The sequence below is a fragment of the Mesoplodon densirostris genome, chromosome 17 (genome assembly GCF_025265405.1).
Source record: "Mesoplodon densirostris isolate mMesDen1 chromosome 17, mMesDen1 primary haplotype, whole genome shotgun sequence".
Taxonomy (NCBI): domain Eukaryota; kingdom Metazoa; phylum Chordata; class Mammalia; order Artiodactyla; family Ziphiidae; genus Mesoplodon; species Mesoplodon densirostris.
This window is the reverse complement of record NC_082677.1, coordinates 25,603,643-25,625,774: the sequence shown is the minus strand read 5'-3', so window position 1 is coordinate 25,625,774 and position 22,132 is coordinate 25,603,643. Positions and strand designations below refer to the sequence as shown.

General features: G+C 37.0%; 1 protein-coding gene across 4 annotated transcripts in view; it reads right to left on the bottom strand.

The window, feature by feature from the left end:
• Positions 1-22,132, bottom strand: part of ELF1 (E74 like ETS transcription factor 1) — a 106,297-nt gene that overhangs the window by 35,525 nt on the left and 48,640 nt on the right. For all 4 annotated transcript variants that reach the window (XM_060079747.1, XM_060079746.1, XM_060079749.1 and 1 more), the window contains exon 2: positions 18,447-18,745. In XM_060079747.1, the coding sequence (XP_059935730.1) occupies positions 18,447-18,518 (72 nt within the window). In that variant the 5' untranslated portion in view covers positions 18,519-18,745. The remainder of the gene's footprint in view (positions 1-18,446; positions 18,746-22,132) is intronic.

Below are 22,132 nucleotides of genomic sequence, written 5' to 3'. Positions count from 1 at the left end.
CAGCTTGCCGGCTCCTTAGTTGTTGCATGTGAACTCTTAGTTGCAGCATGTGTGTGGGATCTAGTTCCCGGACCAGGGATCGAACCCAGGCCCCCTGCATTGGGAGCTCGGAGTCCTAACCACTGCACCACCAGGGAAGTCCCCGGAAGACTCTTAAATTGACTCCAGAGTCCATGTTCTTTACCTATTCCCTATTATAACCAGCCTTAAACATGGTCCCATTTTGTTTTGGGATTGGTTTTTGTTTTTGTTTTTTTTGGCATATTTACTTAGCTCTGTTTAGAAAACCAGAATAGGCAAGGAGCTGTGTTTGCGGTATGACTTTCAATATTATCTTTTTTCAGGGCTTCTCCGATCCAAATCTGTTATAAACTATCTTGAAGGCACAGCCAGTCCCTCTTGGTCCCCAGGGACTTCCCAGGATCACTCCCAATTTAGCCATACTGTCTTCTCCTTCTAGATATTTGCTCCTCTCATGAAAAACATAAGCCACTCTTCTCTAGTCCACTGAGATATATATTCAAAGTTGTTCATCTCTAATTTCTCCAGGGTGCTATTAATTCACATACAATGAACAGACCAACCCTGAATCTTAGGTAACAAGCCTGAATCTGTATATACAAAATAGATCTAGGAAACCCCTCTCAGGTGACTGGAAAGAATCTCTCTCTCTATTACCATAAACAGAAGGAAAACACACGCTCCAGAAACTCCAGCTGCTGATCTGGGCTCATGGTAAACTCCTGCCTTATAAACTGACTGACTAGTGACTGAATCATCAGGAACCTAAAAACTTCATAACCACACATTCTGACATTCCATATAAAGAAATGGACCCTAGTCTCTTAAATGAAAAAACTGGCAAATTTCAAATGCTGAATTTTCGTAGATTTAAATTTTTTTTAATAAATAAAATATTGGGACTTGTATTCGTTTGCTAGAGCTGCTGTAACAAAGCACCACAGGTTAGGTGGCTAAAACAACAGGCACGTATTGTCTGTCAATTCTAGAGGCTACATGTCTGGAATCAAGGTGTCAGCAGGGTTGGTTCCTTCTGAGGGCTTTGAGGGAAGGATCTGCTCCAGGCCTCTCTCCTTGGCTTGTAAATGGCCCTCATCATGTTCACATGGTGTTCTCCCTGTATATGTGTGTGTCCAAGTTTTCTCTTCTTATAAAGACATTAACCATACTGGATTAGTGGCCTACCCTATTCCAGTATAACCTCATGTTAACTAATTACATCCACAATGACCCTATTTCCAAATAAGGTCACATTCTGAGATATCAGGGGTTAGGATTGCAACATATGTATTTGGGGGGTGGAGGGCAATTCAGCCCATAACAGGACTCCATTTTGTTTAGCTTTAAAGCTCTCATTTGACAACCAGCTCCCTTTACCCTAAATAACCTCAATAGCTTAAGGCAGTAAAGATATATATATATATATATTCTTGTTACTATTCATAAATTAAGGTTAGACATTATTCTTCAAGTTTCTTTGTTGAAGACCATCAAACTTTATCCACCTAGTTTTTCTATATCATTTTGACCAGACTCCTTCCCAAGATTTATTTAAAAATAGAGTTTCAGGAAGGTCAGAGCTAGTCATAAAATGGCCACATTTCTAACAGTTAGCAATAAGATCTGTTACCTCCTTTTAAGAAATGAGGGAGTCAACACTTCATTGATGCCCGAACAAAAATATTACATTTCATTTGGCTGGCTACTTAAAAAAATTTTTTTTTCTCCAAATCTTCTAAATCAGCTCTAAACCCACTCTTCATTTAAATAATTAGATTAAATAAGCATCGCCTCTTCAGTAAATCAGGGAATCTCAGTAAACTACCAGTGGTCATCAACCCTGACTATATACTGGGAAACATCTAAAAATATCAGTACCTGACTCTATATGGGATCAAACAAATCAGAATATCTAAGGATGTAACCAGAGCATGTTATTAAAGCTCCTCAGGTGATTCCAATGAGTATGAAGGGGTCAGAACCACTGCTCTAAAGAATTACAAGATTCTAAACTGCATTCCCTAAATTGAGTCAACTCTGATTATTTATGCCAATGTCTGAGATACTAGTAATCCAAAGAGACAAACAGTTATATTATTATGTTATGAGATCTTCTGCTATTTGGCACTTGCAGATTATTTTCCCATTTGTTTTTGGAATAGAACTAAACTAAATCACAAATGATAGGTGAGAAGAGAGAGGGAATGCTTCTTAGAATTAAAATCTGTTAAAGATCAGAGTTATTAAAGCCGCTACTTCCATAGCAAATTAAACTGTAGTGAAAAACTGATTTTTGACTGTTTTGTAACTTTAGTGAAGGTGTTAACAGCTCTGGACAGAAAAATATGTATACCGGTTTCCCTTTCTATTAATTTCAGGTAAATTTATGACATGTGATGAAAGGAAAATTAACAATTTTTTTTTAGCAGCAGTAATAAAAATCAAACCAAGTGTTAGCAGGAAAGAGAAACAATTCCCCAAATTTCAACATTGTCCACTATGTAGTTGCCATTTGTGGCTGATGATATATGTGGAAACACCATCAAGTTAAAAGAGAAGGAAAGTGACCAATCTGTAAGCAGTACAATATGTTACTACCCTGAGTAGGCTTGCTTGTTTCCTCAGAATACCACAATCCAAAGCCCTAGGCAGATACTTAAGAAACTATGGATCATTATTCCAACTCTATTAAGTAAGTTTATTCAACAAGTTTTTGGATATAAAAAAGCAAAAGAACTTTCAAATAACTTGTTTGCCAAGCTTTTCCAATAGCAGAGCTCAATCTGGTCCACGCTGTTGTGAAACATCCTGCCGATCCCCTACGAAACAGCTTAAAATGAAGTATCTATCAAATGTTTTCCTAAACAAAAAGCTGGTTAAAAACAGTCTTTAAAAATTTCCCCAATGGAGGGACTTCCCTGGTGGTCCAGTGGTTAAGACTCCGTGCTTCCACTGCAGGGGGCCGGGTTCGATTCCTGGTCTCCTGGTTGGGGAACTAAAATCCCGCATGCCCTACAGCAGGCGCGGCTAAAAGAAAAAAGAAAAGAAAAAATTCCCCAATGGAGATAATCCTCTTTAAAGATAAGATGCTAAATGAGCACCTTTCCAGTAGTTTATACCATCTCTCTGCCTCCGGTCAAGGCGGTCAAGGCGATACCAGGAGTTGGGTACAGGAGATACCTTCAGTATCTTGCAAACATGCAAACTAAAACATGCAAACTAAGCACAGCGCACTTGTAAAAATTTATCTTGTGCCCTCTCTTCCGATCAGAATGCTGTCCCGAAGCCTCATCCTATGAAGACACTGCTTTGAAATGACTTCCTCCACCTTTGATTTAAAAAACAAAAACCCGACCCCTTACCCTATCAGGAAGCAATCTGACAATATTTACCATGCAGCAAATGCACCAGAAATACACATGGCGAAAACAGGATATAACAGTAACTACTCAGGCCCTTGAGTCAGAATGACCCTATTTAAGGCCAGACTGTACACCATGCCCTGGGTGCTTGAACTCAGGCAAATTATTCAGTCTCTCTAGGATTTAGTTTTTGTGCCCATCTAAAATACGAATAATAATATCTTCTAGAGCTGTTGTAAAAATTCAATAACATGTAAATACATCATTTATACTGCATGACATAGAGCAAGCATTCAATGAATTTTTTTGATGATCAAAATCCTTCAATATTTGACTTAGATAAAAATAAACACTCTTAAAACTTGACTTACTATATATACATATATACAAACGCACAAATCACATCATCACATTGTACACACCTTAAACAATGTTATATGTAATAAAGCTGGGGGGGCAGGACATGGCTTACTACAATCTTACATTGACAGGCATGGTTTTTTGTTTTGTGTTGTTTTTTTTTTTTTTTTGGCGGTACGTGGGCCTCTCACTGATGTGGCTTCTCCCATTGCGGAGCACAGGCTCCGGACACGCAGGCCTAGCGGCCATGGCTCATGGGCCTATCCGCTCCGCGGCATGTGGGATCTTCCCAGACCAGGGCACGAACCTGTGTCCCCTGCATCGGTAGGTGGACTCTCAACCACTGTGCCACCAGGGAGGCCCTTGTGTTGTTTTTTAATTTGGCTTCACCACTTGGCATGTGGGATCTTACTTCCCTGACCAGGGATCGAACCCAGGCCCTCCGCATTGGAAGCACGGAGTCTTAACCACTGGACCGCATGGGAAGTCCCTTTTATTTTGTTTTTAGTAAGAAGAGTCCTTTCAGAAAACTGGTGCATGAAACATAACCATTTACTCCCAGCAACAACCATTTAGCTCCAACTAAAAGCAAAAGCTGGATACATATGTGTGTTCACTTTGTGAAAATTCATCAAACTGTACACTTATGATTTGTGCATCTTTGTGTTTATGCTATACTTCAAGCTTAAAAAGCAGAGGTCCATATGATGGCAGAAAAAGAAACTGAAAATACCTTCAACTCACTATACTCTAGTTCTCTCAGCTCTGAGCACTATTCTCAGGCAGAAGTGAAAGCAGAGCAGTTGGGGGAGGAGACTGGGACCAGATCAAACACTAGGATGGTCTTCCTTCACCCCCTCCTACGAGCCATAATAATATTAAAGAAAATCTCTAGACACAGCACATCTAGGTGGATATACACACACAAAATTAGGGTGACTGGTGAACGAAATTAGTCAAAATTAAAATCCTTCATACAAGTTCCCGTGGTACATTTTTAAAAAATTATTTTGGGGAATAGATTTATATATGAACATATTTATATTCCAAGAGTATAAAACATTACTGTCCCCCTTTCTATATAGTTCCCCATCCCCAATAGCTACCACTGTCACCAATTTCCAAAGTGCATTTTAAATGATTTCAGGAATTAATGTATTATATAAAACAAGCCAGGATTGTATAGCTGGTCTCTGGGACTCAGCACTAAGTTCTTGTGAAGGATTCTTCACAGCCAGATTCCTGGCATACTTTGAAAATCTGTCATTAAAACAGCTTCATTATCTGCAAATGAGAATACTTCTGTTGATTGACTCAAGCTCTCTTTATAGGAGCTTATCCCTTCTAGTCTTATTTTAAAAGAAAATGAAAAGCAGTTTTAGCAATCAGGCAGAAAAGTCTTAAGGAGCTGCAGTGCACATTACCCAACACACTGGTCTAACTTATAAACAGTTTTCCTGACTGAAAGTGTAGTACAGGAATCTAATTTAAAAAAATTTTAATATGTAAATGTATTGGGGAGAAAATAAAAATCCTATTGTATTTATCACAATTGTAATCCCTATAAAAGGCTATTTACTTAATATTCTTCCAGATTCTCTCTTTCATTCACAGTTCCTTTTAGCTCTTATATCTCTCCTAGCATAACGGTTAAGATTTTGGACTTTCTCAAGTCAGACTCAACTCCAAGGCAGGTGCTGCCACTTTACAGTTGTGTTTCTGGGCAATACTCATATTCCTTCATTCAAACCTCTCGAGATTCCTCCTTACAAAGACTTCCCTTATTCATAAAGTGGGGAAACCAGCTGCCATACTGTACCAGGGTTTATTGTGAGGATTGAGAGAATGCACATCACCTACAGGACTTGGTAAAGCTAAGAGACAATAAATATTACCTCATATAGTTAAACAAAATATCCATCTTGAAATTAGCCTATTGTTCATGTGTGTATGCATATACTGTGCCAGTTTTTGGCATCAGTGTTATATTGGCTCTGTAAAAATGAATTAGGGAACTTCTCTCTCTGAACTGAAACTGTTTAAATGATTCACTAAAGTTTAAGATAACTCACCCACGAAAGTCTTTGGGCCTACCAGTTTTATGCTTATGGAGATTGTTCCCTGACAATTTCCTCAGGTTTTGTTGTTGTTGTTACTAGTACATTTTCATTTTAAACAAAACACCAAACATTGGTTACTAACATTCCAAAAACTTGAAAATACTTCAGTGCACTAGCTAAAGCAGTATATAAAATCCCTACACAGTTCTGCATCATCTCTTAATAGAAATGTAAACAAATCAAGTTCCGTCAAAAAAATTAATGAGGAAATAAACAGATAATAAGACAAACCATCTACTAACTGATATTCTAAAAGAATGTTATTAGAATAGGACGGGACTTCCCTGGTGGTGCAGTGGTTAAGAACCTGCCTGCCAATGCAAGGGACACGGGTTTGAGCCCTGGTTCGGGAAGATCCCACATGCCGCGGAGCAACTAAGCCCGTGCGCCACAACTACTGAAGCCCGCACCCCTAGAGCTCGTGCTCCACAAGAGAAGCCACCACAGTGAGAAGCCCGCGCACCGCAACAAAGAGTAGCCCCCTCTCGCCGCAAACTAGAGAAAGCCCCCGCGCAGAAACAAAGACCCAACGCAGGCAAAAATAAATAAATAAACAAACAAATAAATAAATAAATTTTTTAAAAGAATAGGAATCTAGATACCTTTAGTAAATAAGCCAGGTTATTTTGAACAATACTCTGGGTACCTTTGTAACCCTGTCCTAGGAATCTATTACAGGATTCTAATATAGTGCTTCTAGTTATCCAGTAATAAATTCAAGATAATAGTCTACTACAGAAAATAGAAAGAACACTGTATTGCAGGTTGATTTGTGAGAATCAAAGCGTACGTGGAGAAGACTTTGTAAACTATAAACGGCTCTACAAAATGCTAGGCAGTGTTATTTTTACACCTTACTCAACAATACAGCAGGTAATGCTTTCTTGGCACAGAGGTTAACATCCAAAGCAGCATCAAGGCACAAAATTTTAATACATGCTTCTATCAGTCCCCTCAGTTCTCCAATATCCTAGGTTTTCATGGATTACGTACCTTTTATACCATGATGTAGTTAAATATTATGTTACAGCCAGGGGCTTGGTATAAGGGAAATATGATTCAAATTCCTGGTCATTAACACAGTCAAAGTCCGTCCTTAATCTGATTAAAAAGGAACTCATTACAATGTTGTATCCTCCAGTCTCTATTTTCGAGAGCTCCTCACTAAACAGTAAAATAGAATAAAGTAAAAATAAAACGATATTCTTAATGTGGCGGTGATGGTGGTGGTGGTGATGATGAAAGCAGCCACTATGTTAAGCACTTCACGTGGCTTATGCCCGTTACCCCACAACACTGTGCTGTTGTTTGGTTGCCACTGGTCAGCCAGAGGCAGAGCTGAAATCTGAACCCAGGCAATCTGACTCCAGAGTCCACAAGTACAGGATCCTACAGATAAATTATAGTCATAATAAAAGTTTCACCTCAGCTAAAGTGTGGGCTTAAAAATATATATATATATATATATTTTTTTTTCTTAATGTACACTGTGTTAGAGCTACAGCTGAAAAATTTTGTTTTATTTCTGTTGACTCCAGTAGAGATGAGTGTTTCTGAAGAAGCCTTTTCTCTTGCACAGCACCATGAAAAACAGAAAGGTCTAAGTAAAATGGTCTTTTCTCCAGACTTCCCCAAGATAATCTCTGAAATTCCACTGTAAACCCCTGTGGAGTTGATTTAGCTAAGTCTAATCTCATTTTAGGTCTTTCTTGACAATTGGCCTTCTTTAGTCTTTGCCCAGAGTTTTCTTTTTTCAGTCAGGATAAATTACAACTTGGCCATGTATCTCAAAAAAGTAAAATAATCACTGAAAACAATCTTAGTTTTTTTTTTACTAGAGTGCCCACTTTAAAAGCTTAATATATTGGTGTGTGTATCTGTGTGTGTGTGTGTGTATCTGTGTGTGTGTGTGTGTGGCTAGCTAAGTATGAACAGAATCAATTACAAGGTTAAAAAAAGGTAAATTTTAGGAGGTGTAGTCAATTTTAACCAGGTTTAAATGTTTACTTGCAAACTAACTAGGCAACATCACAACAGTCAGTACCAGACTGATAAATGTTTTAAGCATGCAGATTCTGTATAACTCAAAGAATTTAAGTAAAATCATAATTAAAGAGGTAATTCCTACTTCTAAAAGATGCACTTTGACAAGAATCTTACATATGCACAACTCGTAGAATAAAATGAGCCAGGGCATTCGTGAATATAGGCAGTTTAGCTACAACAAAGCCTTTTCCAGAATCAAAAGTCACACTAGATGATCATAGACAAAGACAGAAATTAGAGTCACTGCAAAAAACTGAACAACTCCAGATCAAACTACATCAAAATAAACTTAACATGCTACAATGTTAAAGGAGAGGGCTCCCCTACAGAATGAATCTCTCAGATTTTTTAAATCCTGAATGAAAAGTTTATTGGCTTATTCTAGAAACAAGTCAGTCATTCTCAAGTATCAACGAAAAAATAGGAAAACTTCAAAAAAAAAAAAAAGGGTGAATGTATTTGTCTAACTGGTATCCAAGTCATAAAAATTGCCTTCATTACCTCACTTATCCAAAACAACTGAGTGATGCAGAGTGCACAGTGCAACACTACAAACCTTAATTCCTTTTCTTGATTTACCTCAGGTCATTAACACAGCAACTGCCACATTTATTGACTACTTCCTTTGTGCTATGCTCTTGCTAAATGTTTTACATAAACACTGACTGCTCATAACCTTGGGAAGTAACTTTCACTTTTGGTGGAGGAAATCAAAGCTCAGTGAAATTTAAAATCTTGTCTGAAATCATACAGCTAGTAAGCGGTGGAGCCTCCTCTCCAAGCTGATACTCTTGATGCTACATCACAGACTCTTAATTGACAAGAGGTGGGAACAGATGAAACAGATAAGCTCACAAACGTATCACCAAGTCATTACAATTCTTCTTTCCAAGAAAAGAATTGCCTAATACTGAGACTTTTGGCTATAACCGTGTTAAAAAAAAAAATCCTGCCTGTATTCTAACTTATTTAATATTAGGCATATTAGATTTATGAACATTATTAAGGGTATCACTTTGTTAAATTCACACTTTAACAAACCATTAACAATCAGTTTTTTTCTTTTAATTTATCAGTTTTCTTTTTATTTCACTAAATCAAAGGACATTATCTTCATCAGTATTCTCTAAATAGTACTGAAGGTGACCATGGCTTTAGAAACAGGAAAGGCCAGTAACACAGTAACACCACCTGTATATATAGTGGCTTATCCTTTACGTGTTATGTGTTAAGTGAAATAGAAAGGGGGCAAAAAATGTCAAGATTACATAGCTAAACTGAAATACATCAAAGAGGTACTAATTTCCTTACTTACTCAGCAAGGGTGCTCTAGGTGACGGAGTACTATCTGGGAGAACAGAGACTGCTAAGTCTATCCTCAAAAAAAAACTGACCAACACAAACCTCACTGAAAAAATAGCTTCTCCTGAAAGGTATACAGAGTGGATAAATACAATGTGGTATTATCCATACAATGGAACATTATTCAATAACAAAAAGGAGGTACTTGTTCATGCTACAACCCTGAAAACCCTCTACTAAGTGAAAGAAGTCAGTCATAGGAGATCACATATTGTATGCCACTTATAAGAAACGTACAGAATAGTCAAATCCAAAGAGACAAAAAGTAGATTAGTGGTTGCTAATGGCTAGGAGTGGGGGAAAGAATAGGGCACGACCGCTAATGAGTAGAGGTTTCTTTTTGGGATAAGTAAGATGTTTGAAAGCTGATTACGGTGATGGATGACATTTATATACTAGATGTGTAATGAATTACACATTTTAAATAGGTGAATTATATGGCATATAAATTATATCTCAATTAAACTGTTATTTAGGAAATTCCCTGGCGGTCCAGTGGTTAGCACTTGGCGTTTTCACTGCTGAGAGCCCAGGTTCAATCCCCGGTCGGGGAACTAAGATTCCGAGTGCGGTGGGGCCAAAACAAATAAAAAATAAAAAGCAAAAACAAAACAAAACAAACTGTTGTTTTAAAAAAAGAAATACAACACAGGTTTATCAGGCACGAAGACTGTCAACCTGTAACTACACTAACAAATTAACTCGAATGAATAACATTTTCTTTTTGCTAACATAACAAATGCAAAGTATAATAATTCTTCCACATTTAAAACTACTTTTTTAACCACTTACACGTATTAGTGGCTGGAATTATCCAAATATAGTTGTTTAAGGCACAAGCTGGTTGCAATTCCCAGCTTTAGCATTTACAGGCAAGTCGCTCCCCTTCTCGGAACCTCACTTTACTCTTCTGTAAAGTGAGAATTAGAATACCTATTTCATCAGGTTGTGGTAAGAATTAACTAGGACAATCCTTGTAAAGCACAAGGTATGCAGAACAAAATGCTAAGTAAACATCAGTTACTAAAATTCAGCACTGAATGTTTCTGGAGCCAGACCAGTCCATGTCCTACCCTATGCAATGATCTCATCCATATTCATTTCTAAGACGTTGTCATGGAGCCTCTGTGTGATGGCTGGGGGACACTTAGAGGAAGACTCTGCAAAAGAGAGTGATAAGAAGTTCCTGCTCCCCTCACCAACTCTTCTTTCTTAACAACCATCAGCTTCCTTGCTGCCGGTAGTTGGCAGGGAGATAAACCAGGCCAAACTCTAGGCCACAGGCAGGGTTGGCCCTTCACATAACCTGAAGAGGGCCTTAGACCTTATGCAAAGTCAGACTTTTCCCAAAGATGATAAGGCTTGTAATGGGGGCTCTATAGCATAACTCCTTTGATGAAGGCTTTTCCAAATGTACAGAAAAGAAACAAGCAATCTCTGTATGTTAGTTTCACAGATGGTCAAACTTTTAATGGGTCTGATAAATCTGACCTGGCAAGATTAAGAATGATGACAACAGGAACAGATAGACTGGTCAATATAATCTGGAACTGTATGTAAATAACAGAGGCTCTACCATGTCCACGCACAGATTAGTAGCATCATTCCAACTTCCTGTCTCCACAACACTGGTGCTGTTACACACAGAATACTGTCAACACATTCCTTCTACTCTAAGGTACACTAACTCCCTGGCCTAACAGAATTTTACCATTTCAGCTAAAAAATGGCAGGTTGATGTGATCTATATTTTTCTCAGTCTACAAAATACAACCTCGTTCTCAAGATACAACCATGTCAAAAACTCCCTCTCTACAACTTGAACAAGTCTCCCAAGAAACATGAAAACTCTAAATGGATATTTACTTATTGATAATTTCAATAACAAATTTTAAGTTATTTGAGGTAGTTTTTCATTAAACACATTTAACACAATAGTTCTAAATACATTTTCAAGAAAAAAACTCCATGAATATTTGTTTCTGGTCTTGGAATTGTGGTGACATGCCATACTGCCCATGCACTAAGTGAGAATGTGGACACACAGGTCCCAGAAAAAAAAAGTACTGTAGTCAAGAGAGTTGTGGGGCAGGATATCACCTCTCATTCAACGGCCTTCTGATGGAATGGGAGAAAATATCGGCAAATGAAGCAACTGACAAAGGATTAATCTCCAAAAGTTACAAGCAGTTCATGCAGCTCAATATCAAAAAAAACAAACAACCCAATCCAAAAATGGGCAGAAGACCTAAATAGACATTTCTCCAAAGAAGATATACAGATTGCCAACAAACACATGAAAGAATGCTCAACGTCATTAATCATTAGAGAAATGCAAATCAAAACTACAATGTGGTATCACCTCACACCAGTCAGAATGGGCATCATCAAAAAATCTACAAACAATAAATGCTAGAGAGGGTGTGGAGAAAAGGGAACCCTCTTACACTGTTAGTGGGAATGTCAATTGATACAGCCACTATGGAGAACAGTATGGAGGTTCCTTAAAAAACTAGAAATAGAACTACCATATGACCTAGCAATCCCACTACTGGGCATATACCCTGAGAAAACCATAATTCAAAAAGAGTCATGTACCACAATGTTCATTGCAGCTCTATTTACAATAGCCAGGACATGGAAGCAACCTAAGTGTCCGTCAACAGATGAATGGATAAAGAAGATGTGGCACATATATACAATGGAATATTACTCAGCCATAAAAAGGAAAGAAACTGAGTTATTTGTAGTGAGGTGGATGGACCTATATGGGGGAAAAAAAAAGTCATCATGAAGAACCTAGGGACAAGAAGGGAATAAAGACACAGACTTACTAGAGAATGGACTTGAGGACACGGGGAGGGGGAAGGGTAAGCTGGGACAAAATGAGCGAGTGGCATGGACACATACACACTACCAAATGTAAAATAGATAGCTAGTGGGAAGCAGCCACATAGCACAGGGAGATCAGCTCGGTGCTTTATGACCACCTGGAGGGGTGGGATAGGGAAGGGTGGGAGGGAGGGAGACACAAGAGGGAAGAGATATGGGGATATATGTATAGCTGTTTCACTTTGTTATAAAGCAGAAACTAACACAGCTCTGTAAAGCAATTATACTCCAATAAAGATGTTAAAAAAACAAAAGCAAAACAAACAAACCAAAAGAAAGGCCTTCTGATGTAATAAGGGCCATAACTGATATAGATCCCACACCATTTTACCAACAAGATTAAGAGAAGGAAGAAAAAACTTTCAGAGGATTCAACCAATAAATGTATTATAAATTATGTTAAAGGCATGGGGAATATTAAGGGGGGCAGGCAACCCTTTCTTCAAGTAGTTTAGCACTTATCTGGGAAATTAATAATGTATATATAAAAATTTAACATGGCAAATGTATGATAATGACATTAAGTCATGTAGGAATAACAGGATAAAGTTGTTAATTCCTGAAGGGATGATTTTAGGATAAGTTCCTGGAATAAGTAGGTTTTGTCCTAAAATCTTGAAAGATGATTAGAACTTAAACAGGTAACAGGTATGAATGTGGAAGATCAAACAGTGGGGAACCAGAAAAGTATTTGGGAAAATCATACAGTAGGCTGGCAAAACTAATGTAGTACAAGAAAGAAAAGAGCATGAAACAATCACACTATGAAAAGCTTCTAATCGTAAGTTAAGGTGTTTAGTTTGATTATACAGTCAAGAGAAATATATCAAAAGTTCTGGTACAGTCCACTGTTCTGAAACACTTCCTCTTCTTCATCTGTCAGATAAACTGGATCTTCCTTCAAGGTCCAGTTCAAATGTAATTTCCATGGTGAAGCTTTCCCAAAGTTGCAGGGCCGTCAAAGGCTCCTTTCTCTGTATCCACAGCACTCTGTGCTGACCTCTGTTACACTGGGTAGTGATTGCCAAACACTGAATGAGAATTAACGGGCAGCTTGGTGAAAAGACAGCAGTTTACACTTTAGCTTCTAGGAATCAGCAGAGTGAGCCAATTTACACCCTAAGAATGAAAGTCATAAGACCACCTTCTTACATTGGGGTGGGATTCTATAAAAATATTTGTTTTACTTTCCCTAGCACGTCACCAAGGTTCTCCCTAGTGAGCTAAGTCTGTTAAGCACAAATAACTATGATTTGCTAAGTTCTACTTTTAGAACCAACAACTGAAAAAACATATAGTGTAATGATATATCAAAATTATAAAAAGCATTAAACTAACAGCTGTTTTTCACTCAATTAACTTCTGGAATATTTGAGCATAGAGTCAAGTTTCCTTCTCTTTAGATACTTAGGTCCACAACCTTCAGCTTTCTTTTTCTCTCATATATTCACCAGGCAAACATACCTGTTCAATAAGGTCAAACCAAGGCACTTTCAAATAAAAGTATACTGTAATTCAATACTGAGCGTTGCTCTCCCACAGAAGTACCTCAGTCTCACCTACAAATAGGCCCAGTTTAGAATGGATAGCAAGAACAGACTTCTAAATGGCTTGTCAGCACCAGCAATATTGATATTTCTTTTCCAACACCCCTTTCCTCATCCCTGCCCAAAGTTCTTCCAAGCAAATCTGAAAAGAGTACGAATTGATATAAGGGAAAATGATCAAGGTGGTGGCAACCACACATTAATGGTGTCAGTTTCTTTAGACGACTACATTAATAACCACAGACCATAACTAAAAACAGGAAATACATTCTAATCTGGTACCTTCAAACAGTGACTTTATAAAGACCAACCAATTAAACCAATATAGGATCATAAAACAGAACAAATTATTTTAAAGATACAAATACTTCTTAACTTTGAAAAGTCAAAATCCCAACAGAGTTATGTAACTTAACAAGTCAGTTCTAAAATTCATTCAAAACTCTATCCCAGTTTTGGCGGGTGGGGGAGAATATCTTTATCAGATATCAAATCTATGAAGTGAGACTAATGAAAGCAATGTGAGATTGGCACACTACAAAACAGGTAAATGGAATAAAATACACTGGGGCAAGTTCAAAACTGAAGTCTATACTTCTGGTAATTTAGTATACAACAGAGGCAGCAGTCGACATGTGGAAATCATGAAACGCTCAATAAATGGCGAAGGGCCAATATCCCCATCTGTGGGAGAGGAGAGTCGTCAGATTCCTGTACCTCACATCCTACAAAAGTAGATTTCAGGGCTTCCCTGGTGGTGCAGTGGTTAAGAATCCGCCTGCCAATGCAGGGGACACAGGATCGAGCCCTGGCGCAGGAAGATCCTACATGCCGCGGAGCAACTAAGCCCATACTCTACAACTACTGAGTCTGTGCTCTAGAGCCCACACTCTAGAGCCCGCGAGCCACAACTACTGAAGCCCACTCACCTAGAGCCCGTGCTCTGCAACAAGAAAAGCCACCGCAGTGAGAAGTCCACACACCGCAACGAAGAGGAGCCCCCGCTCACCGCAACTAGAGAAAGCCCACACAGAGCAATGAAGACCCAACAAAACCAAAAATAAATAAAATAATTTTTTTTTAAAAAAAGTAGATTTCAGGGGCTTCCCTGGTGGCGCAGTGGTTGAGAGTCCACCTGCTGATGCAGGGGACATGGGTTCGTGCCCCAGTCCGGGAAGATCCCACATGCCGCGGAGCGGCGGGGCCCGTGAGCCATGGCCACTGGGCCTGCGCATCTGGAGCCTGTGCTCCGCAACGGGAGAGGCCACAGCAGTGAGAGGCCCATATACCGCAAAAAATAAAAACAAAAAAACAAATAAACAACAACAACAACAAAAGTAGACTGCATATGGACTAAGGAGTTAAACCTATAAAATATACTAGAAGAAAATATAAGAGAATATTTAATAGTTTTAGGGGTAAGAAAAGCTTTCCTAAACGAAACTCACCAAAAAAATTGGTAAATTTTATGACATAAATATTTTAAATTTCTATAGGGCACAAGATATCATATTGTTAAAAGACAGTACCAGATTGGGACAAAATATCTGCATCACATGTCATAAAAAGAGTTAACCATTAACTGTACAATGAATTAGAAGACAATGACACTGATGTAAATTCATAATATATAAAGAACTCCTACCAGGCAAAAGGATATTATTAATTCAAAGAAAAGTCAAATCAACAATAAAAAAAAAGCTAATGGAACAATCCCACAACCTCAATACTAGTAGTCAAGAAAATGCAAATTAAATGGTAAAATGTAATTTTTTAATGTAATTTTTTTTCACCCAAAAGACTGAACAAAAAGAAAAAAAGGATTTCTGTTAGTGATGGTTTGAGAAATATACTGTTAGTGGTAGTAGAAACTGATACAGTTTTTTGAATATACTTTTAGTAAACTCAGTAATTCTACTTTTAAAAATTTACTACAGAAATAGTCATACAAGTATACGAAGATACACTACACACTTCATGCACGTGCGCGTGAAGTAATAAAATGACAGTGCTCAGTAAATAGTACGATGTGCCAGGCACAGTTCTAAGAACTTTATATACATCAACACATTTAATTTTCACAACCCTAACTACAATATCAAGTCTGTTATTATGATCCCTGTTTCGCAGATAAGGAAACTAAGACACAGGGAGGTTAAGTAACTTGCCCAAGGTCACAGAGATAATAAGTAGTGGAGCAAAGATTCAAATCCAGGTGCTCTGACTCCAATATCTGAGCTCTTAACCATTGTAGGTCTATTGCCTCCCAAACAAGGATATTCATTTATAATATATTAACAAACTAGTGGGAATAGCCAATTGCCCATGAACAAATACTGGTAAAATAAATTATAATCCATCCACCATGTGGGAAAATAAATGATGCAGAGCCGGCATACAAACACACAAATATTTATAATATATTAAGTGAAAATAAGTCACAAAAAAGATATTACATTCTTTCATTTGTATCTTAAAAACAACCTGTGTATATAGGTTGGTATGTATGTATATTGTTCTTCTGTTTAGGCCTTTGTCCAAAAAATTACACATCAAATAGTCAATACTGGTATCTTCTGGGGAAAACAGGATTAGGGACTGTAAGTGAAAAGAGACTCTCACTATTTACTTTCTTTTTCTCTTAGATGACTTGTTTTATAATTGGCATGCTATGACTTTTATACCAAAAACAAATTTAAGGAAACAAAAAACAACAAAGTAGAGCTACAGCTACTTAATAGGTAAGATGCTAATAAATCTGACACTACTGGATCTACACCTGCAAGCATCAAGTTAAGTTTTCTGTGCTCATGGTCACAGATGAAAAAACCCTAAACCTGGCCAACTGATTATAATATAGTACAATCAGCATACATCATGGCAAGAGCATTCAACATCATTAGTGAGAGTCAAACTGCTTGGGTTCAAGCTGTAGCTCCACTCTTTACCAACTGTATGTATGACTTCGGGTAAGTCACTCAACCTATCTATTCTCTCAATTTCCTCATTGTAAAATAGGGATGATAGTATTTGCCCCATGTTTCACATTTGTTAAGTCCTTATAATAATATCTCAAAAAACTAATACATATTCATTTTGTTAGATAAAAGATAAATAACTTTTTATAAATAAATAAATAGATAAATAAATAAATAAGAAAAATATATATGTGCATTCTGATGTTAAGGTATGAGTACATCTCCTTATCCAAAGTCATTAGTAACCTCTTTAAGTTAAACTAAGTACATCACAGATGGTAAGGGTAGGTACTGCCTTGGAAAACTTTTTCTAAGGCTATATAGATACACGTATGAATGCTGCACCATGATGTAAAACGTATTTCTTATGGTTAGAGTGTCAAAGCCAGTGCACTGGAAGCATATACCAGTGAGCAGCTTAGAGCTCTGTCCCCTGCGGCCACATCCCAAGAACAAACCTCACCACATCTTTCATCTTCGAGGGCTGCACAGTAAACGCATAGTTTTCAAACCTTAACGTATACAGAAACATACTGTTTTACAACAAATTCAAAACACTTTTTCCTTCTAAAATGTCTTTTCTATTGTCCCTAGATTAAATCCATAAACTATTTTTAATTGGGATGCAATCTTCTCCCTCACACTTTTTTCCTCCCTAGCCAAAGCTCACCTTGATTTTACAGCACCTTAATCGAAATTCTCACCGTTTGTAGGTTTATTTATAAATGTTTTATTGTCTCTTCACTCAACAGTACAATACAAAGAACTAAGAAATTACAATACCCTGCCAAAAGTAAGAATCACCTAGAATAAAAGCATGATACATTATAATTGGCCTATTAAAGTTAGATATTTAGGATTAGGCTTATTTCAATATTTAAATCAACTTTATTAGACATTATTTTAAGTCTACTAGCCCTCAAAATATTTTTCCCAGTACAAGGAATTCCTACTCCATGAGTACAATGAATCTTTCTAACACATGATTTCTCTCACATCACGTCTTACATTCCCAAATAACCTGTTCAAAATGAAGTAAATTATAAAGTCCCAAGAACCTCTAGTGGGGAGGGGGGAGACCAGAATTAACTCAGTCCTTTTCTCATTATCTCTTGGATCTTTCTTACACTCTAGAAATAGTAATTTACACATCTTGTATAAATTCAATAAAAGAAAGCCAATTTAGAAATTCTTCAGTTCAATCCCTTCATTCAGCAGATGATGAAATCAGAATCTAGAGAAGTTAAGTAACTTCCTCAGAGTCACATGCTTTGGACTGAAATGATGTCTGATAATGAGACTGCTAACATCTTTCCATCCCCTTGAAGGAAGAGTCCAGGATTATAAATCTTAATTAACCACATATATTAAAACTGTGTAATTGCAAGCAACTATTACAATCACCAGTCCTAAGAAAAATTTACATGTCTTGTCAGTATGTCATCTAGAACTTTTCAAAGTACTCTGAAATAATTACTTAAGGTATTTCCTGTTAAGTCTCATTTTACAGAAAAACAAACTAACCCCGAAAGTATTATATCCTTGTTACCACATCAAAGCTAAGGATAAGATTTTTTCTTAATGAATTAACTAGTACTTAACACATAAAATCACATTACCTCCACATTTTTAACATCTAAATGTTTACATTAATAAAGTTTCTCCTACTGTCTTTTAAAGGAAATAATTTTGAGACAAATAGAAAAAGCAAAATAATAAATTTATTAAAATCCAATTTTCTCTGAGTCTCATTCATACCTGTTGTTCATCCTCCATGACGTTACTAGCAAATTCAAATACTAGGTCGTTCTGTTGGACAACAGCAGCCATAATAAAGCATTCCCCTTAGATCCACATGAGAAAAATTCCAAACAGGTTCAAGCACCAGGCAGCAGAGTCCAGTGTCCAATTTGTGTAAATAACCCAAGCTAAGTCTGCGCAGTTACTGTATACCAGGTTTTCTTCAAGGAAGGTGCTTCAAATCTTCTTGATTCACTGGGATTTTCCTTAAATTGAGGCAATTTTTCTGAAATTTTTCTTCTCTAGAACTTCTTGACCTGAAAAACATAAGTTAGTTATGAGAAAGCAATCATACTATTTTGAATATAACAGTTAATACAGACAGTAATGTCTCCAAAGCATTTTTCTGTTAATGTTTTTAAACAAAACCAACATGACTAGTGAATACACGGTTGTTGTTGTTTTTTAAAAAAACCAGACATATATTTTAAGATTTCATTCCTGCTAAGATAAGATCACCTCTCATTACTGAAAATGAAGCCATTCTCCCCCACGAACCCCCGTTAAACTAGGAAGTACTATTTATTAAAAAAAAAAAAATCCACCCAGCCATAACTAGGTTTTTGTAATTGCAATAAAGGATATATAAACAATTTCCTTCTTTCTACTAACCTAGCAAACCACACACATAGGAATTCCTACTCCATGAGTAATTTCATAACATATATTTTTGCCTTAATAGAAACATTCAGACAGTATCCTTGTTAGGCCTAATATATATAAGGATTTAAAATCTGTCTAATACATTTAAAGTTTAATAGTACTATTTTAAGAGCTTTTAAAAATAAGCAGAAATAAAGCTCACTCTTTCTGTTCTTTAAAAAGGTTTCTGATAAGTAGAATGCTTCACCATGCTTAAGCCTGTCTTCGGTGGCTTCTTTTTTAATGCACTGAAATGTATCCTTATCTCTAGCACAGGCTTGCAAGCAACAGGAAGGAAACAGCACTTGACCACGTCATGGCAAATTAGAACATGCAAAGAAGTGCACTTTACAATAGAAAAACAGAAACGCAACTTAAGAGTGAAAACAATTTCACAGCAGAGGGAGAAGAGCTCTAAAGAGTGCCTGCCAAAGATGTTTGCATATTTAACAATATATTTTTTTAAAGTTACCACTACTAACAAAAGTAAAAGGAAATTAAAAGTTTATCACAATTTTATTAAATATTGCTTCATATGGTTATGGCCACAAATATGACATGAAAAGACAAAGACATAAAAATAAGCACATTAAATAACATCTAGTTTTTTGAAACAGCATTTATAATTTTAATTTTAAAGAGACAAGTTCAGGAATGAAGCTGATCTCGTGAATCAGTTTCCCTGAAAACTTAAATCCAGCCAGTATGTGCTAGCTAAATCACATACTCATTTTCCTAATTTCAGTAAAGCCAATTTCCTATATATTGCAGACTCCAGGGGTCATCATGGATGACTGTGGTTTCCCTAACAGGAAATAAAAAAAAAAAGAGTTAAGAATTCAATTCAGTTCAATATTTCTACTCACTAACTTCTAACCCAGCAGTTTCCCACACCCACTCCATCTCTTTTAATAAAGACTTCAACTCCAACACTGGGAAAGTATTTTTAGCACTACTATTTAGGTAGTTTTTGAGTACTGCACCATGTCTGGTGCAGGGGAAAGTACTTTGACCAAAATTCATCAGACAGACATAGAAACATAAAACATACAATATTTTCCTTTAAACTCTCACCCAATTCTTCTGTACTAGGCTTTCCTTCTTAGGTCCTCCACACAAACTACATTCATTCTTACCTCCGTTTTCAACTTCTACTAGTCCCCATTCCTGGAATTCCCCTCCCACTTCTCAGTACCCATTCCCATCTTCTCTATCCTTCAATGCTCAAGTCCCATTTCTTTCACAGAGCCTCCCGACCTCTATGCCTTGACCTACATGGGCCTTCAAAAATACAGCACTTATTACCCCTACCACCAAGTTAGCACTAACTGTACACTGTCTCACACTTGAAAATTATGTCCCCCTAATTCAACTGAGTACGTGTTTCAGTGTCTATTATTTGCAAAGCTATGTACCAGGCACCCAATAATTAGAGCAAAACTTCTCTGGGTAAATAACCATTGTCTAAAGTTTCTTCTGTACCTACCAAACCTGTGCGGTTTGGTAATAATAATAAAAAGGATTATATTAATGATAATAATATAATACTAATAATAAAAAGGATAATATTAATGACAGATATTGTTTTGAAAATCTATCATAGATATTTATGCTCTATGTATGTTCTTTGAAAGAATTACTGTAATACTTTTGACAAGATGGAAATCATTATTCTAAACTTAAAAGAACCACAGTAAGAAAGTATAACCAGAAGTAAGGGATGTTTCCTGACAGAAAAGTTTCTCTGTAAAAGGTTAGATTCCAAAATCCATTTATTCATAAATACAAAGGTGACACTGTTCCAATGATCAATGTGAACACATCTGTGTAAAGTTTCACTTTCTTTTCCATTGCAGTCACAAACCTTTTCTTACTAGCACTTCCACAGTGTTACTGTTCTTTAATAAATGTTTTTTTTAGTCTCAAAAATAAGGACAAGCAATCAACATACCTATATCTTACGGTACACACTAGGAACCAACAGTAATCAACCGAAACTGAAATGACAGCCCATGATCACTAAGCCTTTGTTAGGATAGGAAGAGATAACCTTATTCTGTTCATTTCTATGTAGAAGTTCATAAACTGAAAATGTGTAAGTAAAGGAAAGCTCCTGCATTATTTTATTGGCTTCATTAGGCCTCTGACCCTCTGTCTTCTTTCACTCTATGCCACTGCTCTTCCTCTTCTCTGAGTAGTTATACAGCCTATGGCACCAAGGTGGTTCCTGGGAAGAATTTTTCTAATTCCTGATCCAGAGGTACCACCCATACATATTAGAGGTACTTAAATAACACAGCCTCAGTGTATTAAAATTTTTTCAGCAACAGATGAGACTGGACACCTAGATCAATGATTCAATTTTTCATAAGTAAACTGAGTCCTGTGTCCAAGGTCTCACAATCTGAAAGCATTAACAGAATTACTAGAATCTTCATCTCCTAAATCAGGACTCTGTCCATGACTACAATACACAGCCTCTAAATCTACCCAAATCCTTTATGCTGTAATAGTTCAGAACACAGGTTTCTTTTTCTTTTTAATGTTTTTTTCTTCTTATTTATTTATTTAGGCCGCACCGCGCAGCTTGCGGGATCTTAGTTCCCCGGCCAGGGATGGAAATTGTGTCCCCTGCAGTGGAAGCACGGAGTCTTAACCACCGAACTGCCATGCTAGGGAATTCCCTAGAACACAGGTTTCTAAGTAAATACATATATCAAATTAGAAAAAACAAACTTCCTTCTCTAGTTCAGCTCCCGATGTCCAAATCCACTCACTAAACTGCCTACTGGATAAGTCCGTGTCAGTGCCCCTCACAGTCAACGTGTCTACAACATGTCCAAAACTAAACTTATCATTTTACTCCTCAAATCTGCTCTAGTGTGGAAAAAACGTGGGTACTCAGGGTAAAGCAGAGGCCTTTTTTCTACTCTAACAAAATTATAAGGTCTTCAGGAAATGTAAAAATTGGTTGAATTTACTAACCATTAGCTATATGTATT